The sequence below is a fragment of the Centroberyx gerrardi genome, chromosome 17, assembly GCF_048128805.1.
Source record: "Centroberyx gerrardi isolate f3 chromosome 17, fCenGer3.hap1.cur.20231027, whole genome shotgun sequence".
Lineage (NCBI taxonomy): Eukaryota > Metazoa > Chordata > Actinopteri > Beryciformes > Berycidae > Centroberyx > Centroberyx gerrardi.
The window spans coordinates 26,384,137-26,407,842 of NC_136013.1; the positions used below are offsets into that span (position 1 = coordinate 26,384,137).

The 23,706-nt window shown below is 41.0% G+C and overlaps 2 protein-coding genes across 2 annotated transcripts; both read left to right on the plus strand.

The window, feature by feature from the left end:
• Positions 1–241: 241 nt before the first annotated feature.
• LOC139923513 (uncharacterized) lies at positions 242–4,439 on the plus strand. Its single transcript, XM_071914289.2, has 2 exons — positions 242–463; positions 3,094–4,439. The coding sequence occupies exons 1-2, from the start codon at positions 286–288 to the stop codon at positions 4,206–4,208; spliced, it is 1,293 nt and encodes a 430-aa protein (XP_071770390.2). The 5' UTR covers positions 242–285; the 3' UTR covers positions 4,209–4,439.
• A 1,823-nt stretch (positions 4,440–6,262) lies between these two features.
• dglucy (D-glutamate cyclase) lies at positions 6,263–22,398 on the plus strand. Its single transcript, XM_071914285.2, has 15 exons — positions 6,263–6,344; positions 7,605–7,687; positions 10,374–10,527; positions 11,646–11,732; positions 12,875–13,028; positions 13,457–13,607; positions 13,857–13,979; positions 14,120–14,359; positions 15,008–15,125; positions 15,366–15,508; positions 16,114–16,213; positions 16,731–16,879; positions 17,959–18,078; positions 19,210–19,370; positions 20,534–22,398. Exons 2-15 carry the CDS (start codon positions 7,612–7,614, stop codon positions 20,684–20,686), a joined length of 1,929 nt encoding a protein of 642 aa, XP_071770386.1. The 5' UTR covers positions 6,263–6,344; positions 7,605–7,611; the 3' UTR covers positions 20,687–22,398.
• Positions 22,399–23,706: the final 1,308 nt, after the last annotated feature.

The window sequence follows — 23,706 nt, forward strand, 5'->3', positions numbered from 1 at the left end:
AAAGAGACCATTGTAGAAAATAAAAGTACTATTTTCCCCAAAATGCGGTGTACACCCAAGTACACCTTTTGGAAGAAAGGTAACTACCGTTCTTCCAAAATGTAAACATTTTAGGCTTTTATTTTGAAAGCCAACGAGACCGATATTCCACTATTTATTTCATTATCTTGACAACTTGACGCACCTCTGAGAAGGTTTGTGCTCGTCAGTGGAGCTGTTGCAGTCATATGAAATTGGGAATTATTGTTTGCACAGCTAGCTAGTCGCTACTGTTCCACTCATTGTATGAAAATGTCCAGAGTCCAAATGCTGAGAGTGTTGGTCAACCAGCGGTTAACTGCTGCTGTTGAAGAGATATTTGGGCTAATTGAAGAAACGATAGAAGAATACGAAGAGGAGATTGATCGACAGCGCAGGCTGCTGGAAGATGTTCTGAGGCCCGAGGTGCAGATAAACAAAGCAGGTTTGCAGGGTTTTTTACGTTATACTTACTCCATTGGTCTTATGAAAGTCATAGGTCACCCCTTTTGCACTATTTCATAAGGTCATACCTTTGCGCTAGCTGGCTGAACAGGTGAGGTAGATTCTATTCATTAACGTTAGCGAATGGCTAACCGTTAGCTTTCCCGTTACGTCAAGCCAGGATAGTCAGCCATAGAGATATAACAGTAGAGGGGACATGTCATAGAGAATTCCTATTCTGGAATGGGACCATATGGCAGCCATCTTACCTGGGTACACTTCTCAGCTGACTGTCATTGGAATCAATGGTGAAAGTGGCTTATGCTGCCATTATAATGCTAATATTTTTTTATTGAGACATCACTACTACTTTTTATTTAGCTCACTGTATGCAAGACAACTGTGACTGTCTAAAATGGTACCAAACATGAGCATTTTTTGTAGTCTGTAGATAAAAATAGCTAAACTATGTTAAGTAATTATGTTTTCAATCATAAAGATTATCTTCTGAAAGTATTTTAATGGTGCATTTACTTTACAGAAACTATGAATCCTATTTTCAAGAAGACTTTATAATTCTCAGATTTCTTTGGTACTCTTTGGTACTGAGTAGTTGTATTAAGAGTATATATGAAAATCTGCTTATTTTTAATGTAAAACCCCCAAATGATCTGTTGTTGTAACAATAGACAGATGTTGGCAGCAATTAAATATCAACATCACTGAAACACACCTAACAATACACCCAGATAAAATATACAATAAAAGGCAAATGTAATGCCATTAAGTGGTTAGTGTGACAGCTTTAAGCCAATTTAAGCAGGTAATAATGGACATAGGCCCTCACTTTTTTTTCACTTTATTGGCATGACATCTTAGCCTACAATTAAGATTACAATCCATAAAGAAATAATTTATATAGATGCCATCATGTAAACAAGTAGGCTACTACAGTAAAAACAAACATCTCTACACTTGAATCAACTTAAAATCCACAGTAGCCTACACAGATATGCAAATGAATGTCCTCTCTGTCTGCCACCACGCGCCACTATGTGTCACTTCCATCATTAAGGTGCGTCTTGGCAGAAATAGCCTGCAATTAATTAAAAAAAAATCGCAGCATTTTCAGCAGCGGTGCCGCTACTGAGTACTATACAAATACTATAGAAAACACTATAGAACGTATTTTTAGCATGGCGGGTCGCGACTTTACGGCGGCGACCTGCCACAGTAGAATATAAACACTGGTTGGACATAATGCTGAATGATGTGTGCTGATTGTTCTCAGAAACAACATGTTTGTATGGCAGCAGAGAGCTAGCCAACTAACATACAGCTGAAATGTAGTAGCATATAAAACAGCCTCTATCTTCTACTCTACTGACGTGTGGAAGTTGATGCCAGCTTCTCTGGTCTCTTTGGTCCTTTTAGTGCAGCAGTTTGGTCCAGATCAGGACAACAGTGGTTGCTTCCCATAGACAGCTGTTGTAAACTGTACCCAGGTAAGATGGCGGACGGTTATCCCACAGTCTATGACGTAATGTCCTCTCTAGTGTTATATCTCTATGGTAATAGCCAGGTGGAAGTTCGACGATTTTGCCTTCAAAATAAAGGCGTACAATCTCTCACTTTTCGGAAAAGAGTAAATATGGAGGTGTACAGAACAACAAAACTCAGGTATTTCCTGATTAAACTAGAACTAGAACAACTAGCTAGAACAAGAGCTCTACCAGGACTCAAGTCAGTCAGAATAACCCACCACTGAAATGCCCTGTGCTTGCCAAGCATATATTCAACTACAAAATGTACACCAGACAACTTGGAAGGATGTTCATTGTCTTTCATTTCAACCCACATCTGTGGCTCAATGACTCTTAAACACTATAGAATGGGAGCTCCAGTACTCAGTGTCAGATGGTTGTTGCATTTTCGAATGCATTGTTGTTGTTTGTGTTCTGTGATAAATGCTACTTGCAGCAAAAATAGAGATAGCAACCAAATCCTCTCTGAAAGATTAATTGATGCAATGCCAGTCCCAGCCCAAATAAAGGCAAATATGTTACAGCAGCTGACTTGTAGCACTGATTAGTTTCTCCCTCTCTGGTTGAAGGTGTGCTGATCAGTGAAACCAGCTGCTGTAGTGTTTGGTTGGAATGGAAACCTGCAGACTCACATGGCACAGGACTGGACACTACTGGCTTTGCTTTGAGGGAACATTGCTTTTAATCATCAGTGTATCTCTTCGGGCTATCTGTTTGACAGGCAAAACAAAGTGGCCAAATCACTCCCACTGGTGTGGAATGTAACACAAACAATACATAGCAGCTGCAAGTATACACACATTTGTATGCAATGACGTGTTGAATTGTGTTTCTACAGGCAAGTTTGACTTGGTTGTAGTATACAGACACTTTAATGGTTAAGGTTGAAATTTCCTCTTGGTTCACTGTGCCTCCCGACAAACACATTTTTTTGAAGAGGGAGAAGCTTGTAAAATAGTGTGAAATGGGTAACCTGGTTTATATTTGTATTGTTATCGACACAGTTGTTGATTATTAACATATCAACTTTAAAAGTAGCAACAGCCTTAAGTTAACTGCTTGTATTATTTTTTGCCCTGCCCGTTAGCCCCTCCACAGCTCTTTTTCCACCAAGTGGAGGATCCCCCTGAGCAGCAGGAGTGGAGCCCCACTCTGGACCAGGAGCCCCGACACATTAAAGAGGAACAGGAGGAACTCTGGACCAGTCAGGAGGAAGAACAGCTTCAAGGGTCGGAGGAGGCCGATATCATCAAGTTCCCATTCACTCCTGTCCCTGTGAAGAGTGAGAATGATGAAGAGAAATCCCAGTCTTCACAGGCAGAGCCTCTAGCTAGCACCTCGACAGAACAGATGACAGATCCAGCTTGTGATGTACAACCAGCTAATGATGGCCAGCTTCTTCCTTCAGACTGTTCTGACATTGAGACTGAAGGCATTGATGGTGAATGGAAGGAGACTGGTGAAGCTCAGTCAGTGGAAAACAATAATATCCTTGTAAATCATATGCTATCTTCCGGGGAGAGACCATTTAGTTGCGTGGTTTGCGGCAAAAGTTTTAGTTTAGAGGAACACATGAACAGACACATGGTAATTCACTCAGAGAAGAAACGATTTAGTTGTCCATTTTGTGGCAAAGGATTTAATAAGAAGGGAAACATGCAGGTGCACATGAGACGCCACACAGGTGAGAGGCCCTTTAGCTGCTCGGTCTGCGGCAAAAGCTTCGACCACAAGGGGAACATGCAGACGCACATGCGCCGCCACACGGGGGAGAAACCGTTCGGCTGCACGGTCTGCGGCCGGAACTTCAGCCAGAGCGGCGCGCTGGTGACGCACATGAGGCGGCACACCATGGAGAAGCCCTTCAGCTGCTCGGTGTGTGGTAAAACGTTCAGCCAGAGCGGCACGCTGGGCACGCACATGAGGAGCCACACGGGGGACAAGCCGTTCAGCTGCTCGGTGTGCGGCAAGCGGTTCAGCCAGAGCGGCGCGGTGGGCACGCACATGAGGAGCCACACGGCGGAGAGGCCCTTTGGCTGCTCCGTCTGTGGCAAGAGCTTCAAGGAAAAGGGAAATTTGAACAAGCACATGCGAGTTCACACGGGGGAGAAACCGTACAGCTGCAGCGTGTGCTGCAAAAGCTTCAGCTGGCTGTCGCACGTCAAACGGCACAAGTGCGGGACGGAGAGCGGCAGCAGGTGAAGCTGCTGGTTGAAGAGAATTGTTCAGCAAACCCTTATAGTCTATGTTGTGGTTAGATTCAGCCTCATATGAATACTGCTGATACACAGATTTGACTAAACAAAGTGCCTAGTCGTGTTCCAATTGGCAAATATAAAATATGTGTAGTATTTATTTAAAATATAATTAACTGTGTGAACTTTCCCAGAACAGTAGTTTTTATAGATAAGGTGATAAGACTATACTCAATTTCCCCACAGCAGTCTTATTTTTATTAACTTATCTTAGTTTATTATAATGAAATGGTGTCAAAAAGGAGCATTTGGATCACGTGTACAAGGAATTAGAAACAGGAGAACACAAGAAAGATCAATGTTTAACCGGTGTTTAATGTCAGCCACTGCCAGTGTTTTAGAGTCCAAAGTGCTAAAAGACAACAAAGCAAAAGAGCAAGTGGCTGGTAGAGAAGACAAACTATCACAAATGGAATTGACCAGCATGTGTGTGGTGGTCATATCCCAGCCTGTATGTAGGTATTTGCACATAATGACCAGTAGAAGTGGCTCGGGTATCAGAAATTCAATTTCTGTAAGGAGGAATGTCAGTTTGTCAATGGTGTCGTCAAGATTAATGCTGCGTTCAAGTCATATTGGGTTTACTGTAAATATGAGATGCCAGCCAGGGGAAAAAATGGTCACATTGGCCTCAATGGTAAAGTAGGACATGCAGGGATGCAGTGGGCAGACATGACATTGACTCCACAGCAGTCCAAGGTAATAAATATAAAAATGATCAATTATATTTGCACTAATACAATAAACCCTTGCGACGAAAAGCGAGCAATATCTGCTGCAGTTTGTTTATGGTGAGTTTTAAATCTATAAATAAATATGGTTTTGGATGTGGCCATTCCAAGGAACCCTTCCACTTTCCATGACACGAACGCAGCAGAACAACAGCTAGATATCACTGCCGTACTGGGGAAAAAATCTCACAATTTATGCAGATTTTTACATTCCCATACTCCTCCGTGTGTATGAATCAATTCTGTGACCTTTTGACCTGGAAACCCGTTCACAACCCTCTAATAATTTCCACACATGCATGATTCACCCTCTGAAACAAAGCTGGTATCTTTATTCCTGAAATGTTTGATGAAGATGATTTGATAAGAGAGGAAGTGAGAAAGAGAAAGAGCTAGCTTGGATTAAAACAGAGAAATGGTTTTAGGAACTGAATGAATAAAGCTCAGCAGTGGAGAGAGTGTTGATACATGCCAGATCAGTTTCATATTCAGAATACAATTGTTAATATACAGTCAGCCACATTATTGATATAGATTAATACTGATCACAGAAATGGTCTGCACAAATATCAAAAGTTGTGTATTGAGTGTAGTGTGGAGAAACGTGTATTTAGGAGAGGAGTGCTTCATAAAAGTTCCAAGCATAAAATGAGGAAGGTAGTAGACTGTGCACACTCTAACTTGTAGTTTATCGTAATCATGTCACCAGGAATTGCCTACATGTTTTTTGCCCTATTTTGCACACTTTATCTATTTTGTCTCTATGACTGTCATTCGCAAATTCATGGAAATTACAATTATTCCTTCATGAAAACCATCATAGATGAGAAATAAAAATGTCAAGAGTTGATTCATTTGTTCTGTGTTGATTTCAAGGGAAAAGTTTTTGAAAAGAGTATTTTGCTATTGAGCTGCAGTGAACGACACAACTCTCCATTGACCTATACCAACATACAAATGTAATACAAATATAGACTGATGAAAACATAGCAGACAACTAAGTTATCTGGTGTGAGTTTGGCGAGAGCTTCTTTGTATATTTTTGGCAGCTTTGGCATCTCGCATATGCTGTGAAAAATATATTTTGGAAAAAAAAATCTGCAAATTATTTCCATTCCCTACAGATTCGTCCTTAAATACTTTATTTTTCGCTGAAATACAGCTTCGTCAACAGGGATTATATTTTGAAGGATGTGACCGGAAGTCCTAGAGTTGGGTGCTCATACGAAAACAGGGGCACAAATTTATATGAACCCTTTTTAATAAACATATCTGGGTCGGTCACAAAGATAAGACAATCCACAGACCGTCTCGCGCACTTTTAAAGAGACGTTGAACTAACGCTTGAGAAGGTAAGGAGAAGTAGCGGTAACGTTTCTAAATGTTGCAGTGAAGGAGCTGCACGGTTGGACGCCATTGTTTCCTCTATAGCTGTTAAGATATGACAGCTAGCACGCGAGGCACAGTGACTGTCATATTGCTTTCATTTTGAACGCTGACGGACTTTGATAAAGTTAGCGTTTGTTTGTATCTCGTCAAATAAAGGTGTGTGAAAATATTCGATAAATAATATGGCGTAGCCGTCATGCAGCCTGTCACTGCTCCCTCAAGTTACTCCCGGTAAACTAGTTAACAGTTAGCTTAATTATATGTGTGTACTTTGACCCCCTCCAGTAATCATAGTAGAACATTATAGCCTGATAATCACGCCAAAGTTCACTTAGTTGGTTCACGTTGCTGTTTATCTTTTGTGGAAGAAGATGGTGAGACCCTATTCTAAAACATTAAATATTATTGAAGTAAGTGCTGCTTGGTGGATTGTTTTGTATGCCGAATGGACGAGTGGCTCCTAGGCATTCAGAAAAGGTCTTGAGTATTTTCTCAGTAGGCTAGTTTACGGCACCTTTGCAGTCAGATAACGTCGCATTAAAGTGCCAAACTTTTGAATGCAGCTTTGCGTGACGTTCACTCTGTACAAGCTGTTGATGTTTCATGTGCAAACACCAAGCCTTATTTTCATCAGGCAAGATAAAAAAAAAAAACATCACAAATGCTTTTATAAAACGAAGTAGCCTGTGGAGTGCAGTTGTTACTGTCTTTAGGTTTTATGAAACCATAGGCTATGAATAAGACAGTATTCTGCAAAGTCATTTTAGAGAGACAAGTAGCCTATGTCTGTCTAGAAAACGCTGCTTCAGTAGACAATGTAAGCATAATACGTTTAACAATTTTGCATAATAGATTATTATGAGATTGATTGTTGATTTAATTGAACAACTTCAAATCACAAATGCCTTCTTTAACAGCAGTAGCCTATGCCACTTGTATTTACAACAGAAGCGATTGCAGAGAGAAAATTCATAGTTTACACACTCAAAACTCATCAAGATGTTATAGTTAAACTAACATTCTAAGGATAAAGATGTTTCCCATCTCCCGCTTGTACTGCAATCTTTCTCTTCTCTTCTGTTTACATCCACACCCAACAAGCACAAAGAAATTTCATATTTTAGAAACAAACGCTTTAAGTGTGTGTGTGCGTGTGTGTGTGTGCGTGTGTGTGTGTGTGTGTGTGTGTGTGTGTGTGTGTGTGTGTGTGTGTTAATATTTAGGTGAAGTATGCTGACTGCTCATAGAGCTGTGAGACGTTCCCTCACACACTTCAGGAGTATCTCGACCTCTGTCATGGACTCAGGTAACACACATACACATACACACATATTTGTACCTATGCTGTTTCCCTCAGTCTGTCAGTGTGTGTCCATGGAGTAGCAGTGCATTCTCCTTCTGAACTCTGAACTTTCATTGGATTAAGATCCATTGGAAACAGGAGTTGTAACAAATCCAAAGATCTGTTATTAGCAGGGATACTAAAATAGAGTAGAGATAAAATTACTGGTGTAAAAATCTACTTAAAGTAAAAAGTAGTAAAGTTACTGAGTTACTTGGAAACAACTGTTTTTACATATGATCTTATGTAATAACATGAGAGAACAGAGTTCAAAATAGGTTCTTTTGTTTCTGCTGCGATGTTTATAGAGAACCTACAACATTTGTCTCTAGTGAATGTGATTTAAAATGTAGGGAAGTATAATACTCAATTCCAAACATACTTAAGTAAAAGTCAAATTACTGACTTAAAAAATAATCACAAATGTACAATAAAAACATACATAGAAAAGCTACTCTACTACTGTTCCCAAGTAGTGTTTGCCACCTGAAAGCTGAAGTGAACAGAATTTAATAGTAGTCATTTTATAGTAGGCAGCTTGTATCTAGTCTTTCCTATATGATGTGAATTCAGCAGTACTACAATTCAGCCACACAGTGGCAGAGGAGTCAAGCCAAGTCCCACTCTGGAAATATCTCTTTCTATCCCTCTCTCTCTCCTCCTCCTTCTTTCTCTCTGCCTGCGGCGTCCATCACTTCCATCCCTACCTCTATCTCTCCGTCCCTCATTTTGCCCCTCCATTTTTATTTTCGTTTAATCTCTGCTTCATTTGATAAACAGTAGAGAGACACAGGAAAAGCGAGAGAGAGAAAGACAGAGAGAAGATGGCATGTGAGTTAGGAGAGCCAGACCTGAACTTTCCACTCTGTTTCTCTCACTCTCTCTAGATATCCCTTTATCTTCCTCCCTCCCTCTCTCTCTATCACGCTCTCTCTCTCTCCTTCTCTGCTTCTATCCCTCTCTTTACCTCTCTCTACCTCCTATTCCTACTCCACCAGTTGATTTCCCAAAGAACATTAACCCCGTCCACCTGTTCTCCATATGAAAATTAACCAAACGCCTCCAGAGAAAGAATAACACTAGACCAGAGCCATAGATAACCAGAGTTTGTCCAGGTTATATCATGACTGGCATTTTGCTGCCCTGTCTAACAAGTGTTGGGTGTAACTATGGAACAATGCCCTCTATCCTAAGCATAGAATCACTAGTTGCTATAGCGATGGCCACGGAGCTGGACTGTGGAGCCAACATGGCTGCCACTGCACACTGCAACGGCCGAACTGTGCACGCGTACGACTCTGCCTCGGGCCAGAGGAAAGGCAAGACCAGGAGGGAATAACAGCAGAAACCAGTGTGTGTGTAGAGTGTTAGAGAAGGCAAAATAGAATTGTGTCTGTTTTGTGATGGAGTGGTCAGATAGTTTGAGTCCTGCTGAACTGAGGCTGTTAATCAGACAGGAAGATCCCAGAATAACCACCACTACTGGGTTAGCTAACGGTAAGACCCAATGCATCGCCTCAGTCCTCACTCTGAAGAGTTGCATGTGACATTGAAACCATGCATTCTTAATTGTGTCAGAGGTAAAGATGTTTTAAAGTAATAGTTGATGAGATTTTAATATAATTAAACATTGACTTTGATATTTGTTATCGCTGATTGCTATAACACAATAGTGATTCAACTCATATCCAGTTCATGAAAGCTTTTACATTTGCTGTTCTAAACACTCTAGTAGTGTCTGGTAGCTCCTCTGGCGCAGAGGAAGTGATTCGTTTTAGTTTGTTTGTAATAAACAGAAGAAGAACTGGGCAGTTAGCATGAGCAGCAATAGCCACCATGGCTGAACAGACGGAAGAAAAGAGAAACTCAAACTTCAGCAACAGAAAATCTAAGGAGAAAGACGTCACAGTACTGGACACACTGTTTGATTGACAGGTGACCTCTGGGAAGTGCAGTGCAGAAACACCACAGCAATGAGCGCTGAGCAACAAAGACGGAGACAAAATTGAACAAAAAAGGAGCTCACAGATTACCACTTCAACCAGATGTAAGCATTGTTTTGAAAGGGAAACATGACACTTCCAAGCACTCAACAGCATTTATGAGGGAAGACCTGTTTGGATCTGTAATTCAGCATTTGTTAAAATATTTATTGCAGCAGGAAAGAAGTCCATCAATCATGAAATGGCTACAGGTGAAGTCCCCATGTACTGATTAAAGTCTGAGAGATTGATGACATGGAACACCTTAGATTTGCTCTGAGGTTAGATGAAGTTTTTGAGAGGAAATGGGAAAGTGGTTAACTTACACATCTCAGTGATAAATTATGTTCTCTTTTTTATTGTGATTTGCTTACCCTTCTTTTTTAAATGGACTGTGAAACTCAAATGTAAAAATGTGTAAGACATTTTATTAGACTCCTCATCATTTTGTATCCAAGATGACTTGACTGAGCAGCCAACTATGTTCCTCACCTGTTCTTTGTGTGGGGGAATAAAAAAAGAAAAATGAAAACAATAAGTATTGATAATATACAGTATATTTATGAGGGGAGCAACTGACCAATATTTACTTGATTTATTTGATGGATTGGGATGATACAACATGCAATAAATGTGTCTGTTTGTTTGTTTGTTTGTTTGTTTACCAGGATACCAGCAGGCTAATACAGTCATCCTGCCCAGTCATCTGGCCAATGACTTCCAAACGTTCTGTCGCAGTAACCCCGCCCCCTTGCCGCTCCTTTATCGCAGCCAATCAGGAGAGACTTCCTGCCCTCCTCTTGCTAGAGACACTGACATAAGGTAAGACTAATGTACTAAGTTGACTAAGGTAAGAATAGTTTTGGCTATGCTGGAAAAAGTAGTGAACGTCAGTCATTTTTGAACAAACTATTTAAAAAAGTAAATGTTAATCTCATCAAATGACTCACTGCTCAGATATGCAGGTCACCTATTTAATTGGAGTGATCATAATAAAAAATAATGATCAGAATCACTTTAAAGTAATAATCAGCGACATTATCATATCAATAAATGGCATTTTGATACTTTCTATCTGATTGCCTAACACAATAGTGATTAAACCTATACTCAGTTCATGAAAGCTTTTAGTCTAGCCAATGAGCGTTTAGCACCAAAGATAGAGACAAAATAAAAAAAAATAAAAAACAAGGATCTCACAGATAACCACCAAGAGCTACTTTGACATTATTGGATTTTATTCTGTTATTTTTCTCCATATATTAGTCACAATGTGAGGAAAAAGTGACCTCAAAAACCTGCCGCAAGCAGGTTTCAATGAAGAATGCTGACAGGATGTTTTTCTGCTAGCTGAAATGCCAATACAGAAACTTTCTCCTCCACACCATGACAAAAGCCTGGTGAAGAAAAACAACAGACTAGAATCCAAAATGTCAAAGTCTCCCTTTTACTCAGCTGAGGAAACCTACAAGTCGATATAGCGCTGTGATCCTCCTTGTGATGAATGATTTTCCACAGTGGTTGTTAATGTGAAATCTGCCGACATCCATTTATACAGAGGTGAATCATTCCAAAGTCTTAGTTTAATCTATGTTTATGACTTCTCTCTCTAGAGTCTGTTTCTACTGGTATTATAATACTTTAAGGAACACCCTAAGCCTAAACCTGTGTGGGATAGAGATAAACCTATGAAACCATAATTTATATTTATATAGAAAACACACCACACCACACCACACTCCAGCACTCCCATTTGAAAGGTGACTGCTCTATTCAGATAACAGTGCAGTGCAGAATTACATTGAGCCTGAACTGACCAGTGACAAACATGCTTTTCAACTGAAATTAATGTAGCACATCCCTTCAAAGTAATTTGACCTTTTTAAAATGTCCACGTCTATGATGTTTGTAGATTTATTTCTCTCTGTCTCTGTCTCCAGGAGGGACATCTCTCAGTATTGTGTATTTGAGGGGGGTCGCCTGGTGAAAACAGTCTCCAGTCTGCAGAGTTACAGCACTGAGCCAAGGTAAATCAACAAAGACAGACAGACAGACAGACAGACAGACAGACAGACAGACAGAAGCAGGTTGATGCAATTCAAACAGATAGAGGCAGGCCACTGTGATTCACTGATCAATATATGGTGGCCAGTAAGGTTAATAGCTTTCTATTATATTTATACCTGGGGCTGGGCAGACTTGTTTAAGGTCACAGTACCCTCCCAATCACTTGACAGATGGACACTGGCAATTGCGGAGTGTACTGCTGTAATCGAGCAGCAAAACAAACCCTCCCCTAAACAACAGATAGAATGAGAGGTGGAGCAGTTTTATCAATATAATAGCAAAGATAATGTTAACATACAGCAGGTAGTCCACAGCCATCTTAATACTTCAAAATGATGGGTTGATAAGATTTTAATTTTTAATTAAAGTAATGATTTGTTTTTGTTTTTTTGGTTGTTTGCTGTAACTGTTGTGATTAATGTCCCATGTCCTCTTGTATGTTGTGTTTGTGTTTTTGCCCTCTACTGCAAATCAAATTTCCCCTCGAGGGACAATAAAGATCTGAACTGATTCACTTGATCATTAAATAAACCACCTCAGAAAGCGTAGCATAAGTTCAGTGATCACAGTAGTCTATGGGTATACAGTATGTGAATAACATGTGAAGAGAGGCACCACTGAATGTGCTGAAGTAGTTTAAATTAGCCTACTATAGATAATCTAGTTTTTAGGTCCTGTAATGTTCCCCATTTCAAGAATTCATGCCTAATTTACACGTTGTGCACCCCAATAAAAAAAAGCAACATCATTTGTGAATATCTACCTGGCTTTCTTATGAGCAAGCAACTCCAGAGATGAGGAAGTATGCATGGAAATTAAATGCTTCTTTAGATACATTTGGTCATTGAATTGTAGAGTGGTCAATTGAGTTTCTGTTATAGTTGTTGGCCGGTTTTAGCCACTGATTCATGTTATAGTTGTTGGCCGGTTTTAGCCACTGATTCAGAGTGGGCAGCCTGTCACCGGGAGGCAAACTCCACCCCACCAGAATGTCACCCCCTGACCAGGAGCCCTCAAACGAGCACGCCCACTTAGACGGCTTGCAAATCTTGCTTTGTGCTCCTAGCAGTCTCACCTCTCCTTGTTGCTGTCCTGGTCCTAGGGCTGCATCAGAGCAGCAGGCTGCGGAGCATGGCCAGTGGTCAGACATGGTGTGTTTCTATCTGGGCTGCAGTTTTGGCTTTGAGGGCAGACTGAAGAAAGCTGGAGTTCCTGTCAGGAATGTGGAGCAGGGCAGAAACGTCAGCATGTACAGGGTATGGTACAGATACATTAGAATACCTTTAAAGGTGCTATGTGTAGCATTTGTAAACATCAAAATCCATGATACCTTGGTATAATTACTGTAAACAAATGAGACCATTGTGGAGATGATTGATAGCCTCTATCTCACATGGTTGCTTTCTGTTGCAGAGAGGATTTTGATTCTACGCCATATGATTTTTTATAAAGTACAATAGGAATGCCTTTCTGAGCATGCACACACACACACACACACACACACACACAGTGAACTCTGTAGGTGTTTGGACAGCAACACACTGTTGATGTTTTGGCTTCATCCTCTTTGTTACTTACAATTTTATTGGTTGCATAACATACAAAGTCATTGCACCTTACAATGCTGCACGTGTGTGTGTGTGTGTGTGTGTATGTGTGTGTGTGTGTGTGTGTGTTTTTCTAGACTTCAGTCCCCTGTGTTTCAGTAGGAGTGTTTAGCTGCCCCCTAGTGGTCACTATGCGTCCCGTTCCTGCTAGCATGTTGAATGAAGCCGTGCAGATTACTCACCTCAACCCGCTAGCACATGGAGCTCCTATACATATTGGGGACCCTGGTACACACACACACACACACACACATACATACATACATACATACATACATACAGAATAACCATCTTAAGCACATGCAGAATAGCACATGGAGAACCTGTTCACATAGGAGACCCAGTACAGTACACACTACATGAATGTGTTTTTGTATATTCGTGTGTGTGTGTGTGTGTGTGTGTGTGTGTGTGTGTGTGTGTGTGTGTGTGTGTGTGTGTGTGTGTGTGTGTGTGTGTGTGTGTGTGTGTGTGTAGCTCTCCTAGGCATACAGGACCTGTCCAGACCAGACTATGGGGACCAAGTAGAGTTGCAGCCTGGTGATGTTCCAGTCTTCTGGGCCTGTGGAGTGACGGCTATAGAGGCAATACTCAGCAGCAGTGAGTAATCCCATTAGCTGATGCTGTATTCAAGTCATATGAGAATAACCATCAGAACAACTTGATGGTTAAAAACAATTTCTTTAAACTTAGTACAGCTGTTGTTCAGAACCATGTTTTATCTGTCGCTCTCTCTCCAGAACCTTCTTTGGCGTTCAGTCACTCACCAGGCTGTATGTTCATGACCGACATTCCTGACTCCTCCCCTTCCCCCATAACTCCTCCCGCCGACCCCGCGGCCCCTCCCGCCGCCGACCCCGATCCCGAGCTGATCCCGCTCTGCTTCCCGGTATCCCACAATCCCTTGTTTTACAGCCTTGCATCTCAGAGGGCAGTGGGGCGGATCAGACGGCTGGAGACTATTATTGGAGAGGACCCAGGTATACACACACAAGCAATAAGCTTCATAGGTATTTGTGGCGGTGATGCACTGTTTGATGTGTTGGCACTATACTCTTAATGTGGATGTGAAATGACACGGTGACTGAGGATGAAGTGCAGACTGTCAGCTTTAATTTGAGGGTATTGTCAGCCATATCTCATAAACACTTAATGAACTAAAGCCCTTTTGTGCATGGTCTTCCCGTTTTTTGTTGCCAAAAATATTTGGACAGAATAAGATTATATTCAGTAAAGTACTCATTTCTCATTTGTAGTCAAACATTCTTACTGTGAAATGACTTCCTGAAGTCTGCGACCCTTTTGAGTCTTAATAAGTTATTGTCAAGTTCGCTTATCAGCCTTTTTGCATTTCAGCGTATCTCTATGAAAATGTAGCTGTAACTCAGATTGGCTCTTATGGGACACCGGCCAAATCCAGACACACTCTCTTTTGACGAGGTTTTCAGTCTTTTAGGGCAATTTTTTCAAAGAGTTTCCTGCCAAAAGTCAAGTGATGTGACATTGTAAATATTTGAGAAGCTAAATGTGAAGATGATTATGGGAGTTGTGTGAAAAATCATGCTAAAATGTGAAGATTAAAGTTAAATTTTCACAGAAATACAACTTCACTTCCTTCTCGTTTCCAGGTGAGCGAGGGATCAGAGCCTTATTCGTTCAGGATGAACTCCTGCGCTCCTGCCTGGCGCTCTCCCACTCCTCCTCTGTTGCCATAACAACAGGCTTCCCCACGCACTACATGCACAGGTACGTACACACACATACACATACTGTAGGTACACACACTTCTCACACTTTTTTCTCAGAAGTTTTCTCTCTAAAGTTTTCAAAAGCTCCTTTTTTTGTGTTTGTGCTTTGGCTACTTTACACTACAAGCCTACAGTGTTTCAGTCAGCTTACTTTACATTGCAGGAAGGCTTTGCAGACCATAGTTGATAGAATTTAATCTCAGCTTCTCCCAAATAATTTGGTAATCCATTTCCTCAGCCCTCCCGATGAGACAGACGGGCCCCCCGGAGCCATCACCATGGCAACCATGCTGCTGGCGCTAGGGAAACAGGTGACGATGATAACGGACAGGAGAGCCGTGGAGGTGAACCAGGCCATCATAGAAGAAGCTGTGAGCACAGGTGGGAGGGAGATGGACTGAAACATTTTAATATTGTGATTCAACTCAACACAAGCAAGCAGCAACTACACTTGAATTAGGGTTAGGCCTGATTTAGGCCTAGTTTGGCCTTCTATTAAAAATCAGATATGGTCCAGTCAGTGTTGTTCACCTCCAAAATGATGGAGGTTCCTTCCTGACCGCAGCTAGTCAATATGTTTTTATTTCTCTGGAGAGTTTTAGTGTCCCATGACAGTTGCTGTTTCAGAGGCTTTTCCACCCTGACAAGGATACAATTCTGGGGGAAACGCTGAATCCTTCTATTTTTTTTTAAATTTTGGGTTGTGAAAGCAGCTTCAGTCAGCCTTCAAAAACTCATATCAATCAAATCCATAAATACTGTGGTAGGTGCATTTATTCATGCTCTTGAACTTGCTGTCCAGTTATATACATGGGCTATAGTAACCAATGCTGATATAATATAAATTAAAATGGAATGTGCAACAGCAGACCAATACAAAACAGTAGTGCACAAAGCCTGTTATTGTTAGAAAATATGTTTGTGACATTCTTTAAATAGCAACCGTCTCGTCTCTACTTACATCTGTGACCACCACCCCCCCCAAGGTGTGCTGAAAACCGCAATCCCATTGGTCACCTTTGAGAACACCAGCCCAGACTCCGCCGTCCACTTCCTGTGTCACCATGGAGACCCCAGCAAGCCCAGGTGAGCTGACCTGTAACATCAGCATGCCTTACGGCTCAGGACACACTAAATCACCACTGATTTTTCTAGATCAGACCGAGCTGGTGCTAGTTTGGGTCGGTCGTACAGATCCTCGTGTGTGAGTGGTCAGGACTCCTCCTGATCCAGTCAGGGCCATCACCGTCATTTCAAACATGTTTCATTTTTATGAATTGAATCTCTGCAAGTCTTGACATCACTGGCTCAAATCTGAACAGAGATCAGCAAGAGTTGAGCACGAAAGAAGGAAAAAAATCCAGGAAGTGTGGAAAGAAAATTGTTCCACCTCCATGTTTGTTTTGGCTCTGTGTTGTAGTAGTGCGAGAGGTCGTGTTTTCACCAGATTTGGGCGTTAAAACTTGGGTAGTGTGTTCCCTAAACCCAACTGTACGTCAATCTGTGACACAAAGCGTACTGTAAAATTCTATATGTTTTGGAGACTTTGAATAATACCTAAAGAAGTAGTGAGTAATGTGATTATGTGATGTTTAATACCCAGGTATGACCACCTTGTGGCGATAGAGCGCAGTGGTCGGGCTGAAGATGGAAATTACTACAACATGAGAGGAATAAATATCAAACATCTGGTGGATCCTATTGATGATCTGTTTATTGCTGCCATGGATATACCTGGAATTAACACTACAGGTAGGTAATATATACACACACGGCATATTGTTGACAATCTATTTATTACTGCTATGGCTATACTTAGACTCAATACTCTACAATAAATACACATTATTGGTGATCTGTTTTACTGTAGATATACCTTTAATCGATTCTAATGAATAATGTGTGTGTATGTGTGTGTAATGAATACACACACAGTGAGCTCCATTAGCATTTAGACAGCAGCACATTTTTGGCCTTGGCTCTGTGCTCGTATTGCCTTTGCTGTGAAAGTGCAGACTCTCAGCTTTAATTTCAGGGTATTTTAAGCCACATTGTATGAAAAGGGAATGAACTACAAACTCTTTTTACATGGTTTCATATATGGTCACCCCATGCTAACGCTTTAGCATACAATTTGTAAAGTAATCATAGGCAACTAGCATTATCTAAAGTATGAAGATGAACCTTTTAGTAATTCAAAGTTGGCATTGTTTATTTTTATTTTATGGCCTGTAGATTACTGACTGTAGACTTCTGAAAACAAAATTTCAATTTTCATCATTAGTGAAGTCAATTATTACCAGCCAACAGCACAAAACTTTAGTTGTTTAGTTGTTGGCTTAGCTCACATCCTGTGTAAACAAAACAAAGTACACTCCAAGTCTTGCGGGAATAGAGATCTTCTTCTCTTCTGTCACTGAAAGTGCGTTCTTTTTGTCAAATTTAATATCTATTTAATCTATTTCACAAATGTTCTAAACAAGCCTGGCAGGTTTAGTTCATTAAAATTAACTAAGCATCCAGCCTTAGAGCTGCTACAGGTTCTCATTTTCTCACTTTGAGCATAATGTTAGTTGCCTACAATTACTTAACATACCGTATGCTAAAGCTTTAGCATGCACACCAGACAAAGCTATCTACAGAAGATGCAGAGATGATTTTCGTGCCAATCCTCTTGCCACATAATGGGTAAGGTGACCAATGGGCCAAACTTCCAAAAAGTCTTAGTAGTCCTTTAAAGATAGGTATGAATAACTTCTATGGTTGTTACTCCTACTGCTACTAATTTCCCCATAGAGTTCAATAGGACTTCTTCTCATTTCTCTGTCTAGGAGTCGGTGATGGTGGTAATGAGTTAGGGATGGGTAAACTAAAGGAGAAGGTGAAGAACCTGATGCCCAAAGGGGGTCTGATAGCCTGTGACATTGCTGCCGACTACGCTATTACTGCTGGTATGGACATACATCGAACATTCACACACACACTGGCTGTGCTGACACTGCAGATTATACTATTACTGCTGTTATGGATGTATACACGCAGAACTGTTTTAAACATGCACACACAGAGGCTGTGGCATCACTTCTGATTACACTATTTCTGTAGGTATGGGTACACACATAGTAAACATATACACACACACTGAATATAGATGTACACATTGAACATCCACATGCAGAACACAACACATATACATTTTAAACATACACGCTGAACACACACACAGACACACACCATAGAAGAAGTGAAACTGACAGTGACTGGCCTCTCCACAACCCCTCTGTCTAGTCTGGGAAAACTCATATTACGGAGTGAACTATTTCATTACATATAGGCAAACTGGTTAAAAATTACAGCATTGTCAACGACCATCCAAGGTTGCTGATTTGAATGGGGAATGCCCAAAGTGCTGGATAGACAGAGTTTGGCAACTCCACTTTTGACATTAAGCTCCACAGTGGAGTAACTCCTTAGCGTAGGCATGCTGATCTTCCAAATTTTGGCCATCTCACCATGGGGGTGTTCTAGACACACAGAGAAGTGAAACCAGAAAGAGGAAATAACCAGGAAAACAACACGTAAGGGATACGCACGGTAGAATCCCATCTCAACCACACATTCAGAGATAATCGGTAAATCAAATGTCAACATCTATTTCATATTTTTGATCGCCTGTCATGATGGCTGAAGAGAGGCTGGTAGCACTGCAAGATTAGTTGCACCCTGCAAGTCCCTAGCTGGCCTGACTGTATCTATGGAGGGTATTGTTTCCAGGGACATCAATTCACTGAACCACAGTCTAGGACAAAGTCTTGCATCTAATATCATTTGCTACCAAAACTTCCAAACCCACTTATATTGATTAAATGTCTGGGAAAAAAGTGGAGCAAATGACCAATCACTAAAAGATATTATTATTTGGTCAGTGTGATAAATTATTAGATATAGGTCGCCAGAAGGGACATTGGTCCTGAATGCTCCCTGATTTGATGCATTTTTGCATTTGTCCAATGTCCAATCTACTGTACATTCTCTGTTTAAGCTCTGTGGTTTAACCCCCACCTCCCTCTCTCCTCCACCAGGGGTGTCTAACTGGGGAGGTTATGCTGTGGCCTGTGGTCTCTACCTGCTCCATACCTGCCCCTCCCACCTGCGTTACCTATGGAAAGGACTGGGACTCGAACCCACAACCTCCCCAGCGCAGCTCCAGGACTGGGCTGCCAACCTGCCATCTGTGGACAAGGTGACAGATGCAGACACACACACACACACACACACACACACTCACTCACTCACTCACTCACTCTCTCTCTCTCTCTCTCTCTCTCTCTTTACAACGTCTTTGAGCATAACACCTTTTCTGCATTTCCACAGAAAAACCTCTGCTCTCTCTCCCTCCCTCTGTGTCTCTGATCCTCTTTCCACCTGGCATTCAGACATGGTATTAAAACACTGCCTGTATCTGAATATGCCAGATAATGAACAGTAAGATCGTGCCCTTGCATTTACACCTGGTATTTATATGCGTACTCCTTGTCTGAATAATGAGGTGGCAACAAAAACTAACATGGCATCCCGGACTTACTTTTCCTTTGGCGAGTTGTTTTTGCCGCACTTGTGTCTGCAGCTGCCATGAATGATGCCGTTTTTACCCACGGTGACAACGTTTCTACCCGTGGCGATGGCGTTTCTACCTGCGATTATGACGTTGCTGCCCACAGTGATGACATTTCTACCCTCAATAGTGATGTTTTCCCCCTGTGGGGTGATACTTGCTCACTAACACACTGTACAGATTGCATTTCCACCTGGCTGGAATCTGATCTCCTCTGGTGGTTTTCAGGCAGACTCTGTCACATTCCCATCGCAATGTCTGCTGTTTGCATTTACACCTTGCATTAACAGGTGTAAATGGGGTACAACATGCACCCTGGGTGATTGGATTAGGATCACATAGGACAAAAATGCATAAAATCCATGTATGCACCCAAAACACATTGAAGATCCAATCCACATATAACAACTGCATATTTTCACTGCATGAAAAGAGAAAATAGACTTCAACATGTAGATCAAACAAGAAAACATAGACACATGAAACGGGCAGCTCGGATGGAAACATACAAGCGATGTGTGTGATAACCTGTGTTTTACCAAGGGGAACGGAAATCTTTTACAAAACTTTTAATATGCATACCGGAGACACATTTTTAATGTCAAGTGTGAATTTACTGCAGCTAAATCACATCTACAATTCAACAATTTGAATAATAAGATGCATGTTAATGAAGGTGAAAAGGAGGCCTGTGTCTCTAGCATTCTACCTCTCTTGCCCCTGTCTCTTACCACTTTCCTCTTTCTATCTCTCTTTCTATCTCTCTTTCTCTCTTTCTCTCTCTTTTCTAGGAGGAGTCTGTCCTCTCCACTCTGGTGCGTTTCGGGATACGAAGCGGGAAAACCGGTCACCTGGCCATGGAGGTGGACGGTTTGACCTTTCACCCCACGCACTCTAACATCATCACCAGGCTGCTGCAGGCCACGCTAGGCCCCGCCCCCTAAACCCTAAACCCCTGACCCCTGACCCCTGACCTCCATCCTATCAAGTCACTGCAGTAGTTTTAGAAGTCGGAAGAGTTAAAAGATGAAGATTCTTCAGATCTGTGTTCATTTATTTGAGTATTTATGTATATAAACACTGATATTGTTGAAATTGAGTTTTAATCAGTAAGACTATTGAGGTAAATTAGTTGTGAATGCTCATTCAGGTCACAGCCATTTCAATGAAGCACATGCCAGAGAATCAGACTCAAGCACTTGAGGGACCATACTTACTGGCCAGGAAATACACACACAATCACACACACACACACACCACTCTCTCTGCTTTCTCTCTTTTTCTCTCTCTCTTTGTCTCAGCAATATGAATAGGGAGGAAATAGAATTTCACCCACAGGAACATTGACTATTCCTGAGAACACACCAAAGCTGTGTGTGTGTGTGTGTGTGTGTGTGTGTGTGTGTGTGTGTGTGTGTGTGTGTGTGTGTGCGTGCGCGCATGGCTTTAGATTCTGCCTTGGTTACCTTTCAGCCTTCTTCCTTGACTACCAGTGACAAAGCAAAGTAGCCTGGAAGGGAAACAACTTTCTACTCTTTCCCTCTCTCTCTGCTGATGCTAATGAATGAATCAGAGCTATGATGCTATTTTGATGTCTACAAGCACAGAAGCATGCACAGAAATTCATGATTAATAAATTTGTAATGGTAGACGTGTCAACATATTGCTGCTGACATAACTAGCAAATGATGCGTCAACAGATTCTTTAGCACATATTGTGTTGCGAAGTAGCACTAGGATGTTTTTTCCCTCAAATTGGGTTGAAAACGACAACATCCTTTTTGAGTATTGTTGCCATTGATGCTCTGTTTGACAGAGGCAAATACCTTTTGCGCCTTGAACCCACTATGCCATTCATAGATGCATCCCAATTGCCCCCATCCTTGCTGAAGGCTATAGCCACCCATTTCAAAATGCCTCAAAATATTACTTGGTGCCAGTTCTTTAAATCATGTGTCCTACCGCAAAAAGTGGGAACTAAAATATCCTTGACACATTATGGCGTCATTAGTAATCAGATAGAAAATGTATATTATTGTTATTAAGTTATAATGGGGATAAGATTAGATTTTATTTTTTTAAATTCTTGACATGATTTGTCTCTTACCATCACTCCACTGGGAAGTGAATTAGTTTCTGCCACCGATAACCCCCCCAGAATATTCTAAAAATGAAATGTTATCATTTCAACATTGCGATATATTTTATAAATCACAGATTTGACTTTGATTTTGTTGTCAGTAAAATTATTTTGTACATAGCGAAATGATGGATTTAAATGAAATATTTTACCGACCTTTTAAAAATACGGCCAGTGAACTAATACATGCCTAAAGTCTAATAAATGTTTTTTTGCTGAATTGAAGCGTTTCTGTTTCTGTGGAAAGCTTGAGCTGGATTCTGAAGACTGTTGCCCAATGTGTCACACTGTGTGAACTAATGATTTCTCCATGTTTAAACCAACAATGAAAAGATCAGTCTAGTACATGGAGAATCGAGCCTTGCTTCTATACAAAAGGAAATTCATTTTTGTTTTTTTTCCATCAAGGTATCAATGTGGGTCTCAAAAGTAAATTTGTCAACTATCCATATACCTTCATATTTATATTGATGAGATATTCTCATAAGTTTCTTGATTGGGACAATATTAAATTGTGAGAGAACCAAGAGTTAAATGTGTCTTTTATTCTAAACTTTTTTTGATGGAGCATGTTTACCAACCAAAGAGTAAAAAGTACTTACAAGGAAGCTTAGAATGTTCCTCTTCATGACTAAATGGGGTTGGGTTCTCTTCATTCTCAGATCTGTAATGCAAGCAATAGGACAGCGATCACCAATACCAAGATATAAAACACAACTCACCATATTTTTTTCTGACCTATTAGACAATATGAGCTCAATAAGGGTTAGTTTTGCTGGGATTTTCAAGTTTGGCCGGGTTGTCTCTGTAATGGTTTGTGTTAAATTAAGATCACTACAGGTTTTACATTATCATAAATATCAGTTAACCAATCTAGATTTACTTCTCCCATCATTACCATTTCTGAGTCTAGGAGGAGAGCAGATCTGCCACTTTGCCAAGGGAGCCAACAGCAGCTGAGGGAGGCCTATTAAATCTCCACTATTGTGAATTCATGTTTATGGTCCAACTCTAACTGAAATGGATATTGTATTGTACTGAAACAGATCAGTGAAGTAGCAAAACAAGATTTGCAATAAATGCCCACACTACCACCCTTCCATTCCTGTCCGTTCTATAGTTATTGGGCATTTGTAATTTACCCAAAGGCAAAGAGAGAGAGAGACAGAGGGAGAGGCAGAAAGGACAGAGAGATGTAAACAGCTGAGGCTGCTTTCCCAGACTGGGTTTAAAGAGTGGCTCTCTGAAATCTTAAATTTGGTTTAGTTATTTCTGGACTATGAGCTCATGAGTTCACTAACATGAGGCCCAATCAGACTCTGGTTGGAAGGTTTCCTAAACGCCCACACAAATAGCCTTACACCTGTATATATTTTGTGTTGCGTCAGTGGAACAGGAGTGAAAGAAATCCATTGAACAGGTTCAATGGAGGAATATTTTAAAGTAGGTCTGTGAAAGTTGATTTGAGTAGGACTATGCTTAATTGGTAATCTGTGAGATCCATATTTGTTTTTACTTTGTGTCCATCTTTGGTGCTAAGCGCTCATAGCTGTGGTGTTTCTGCACTGCACTTCCCAGAGATCACCTGTCAATCAAACAGTGTGTCCAGTACTGTGACGTCTTTTTCCTTGGATTTTCTGTTGATGAAGTTTGAGTTTCTGCCGCTTTCTTTGTCTGTTCAGCCATGGTGGCTATCACAGCCCATGCTAACTTCCCATTACTTCTTCTATTTATTCCAAACAAACTGGAAATGTAACATGCATCACTTCCTGTGCGCCAGAGGAAGTGCACCAAGTGTTTAGAACAGCAAATGTAAAAGCTGTT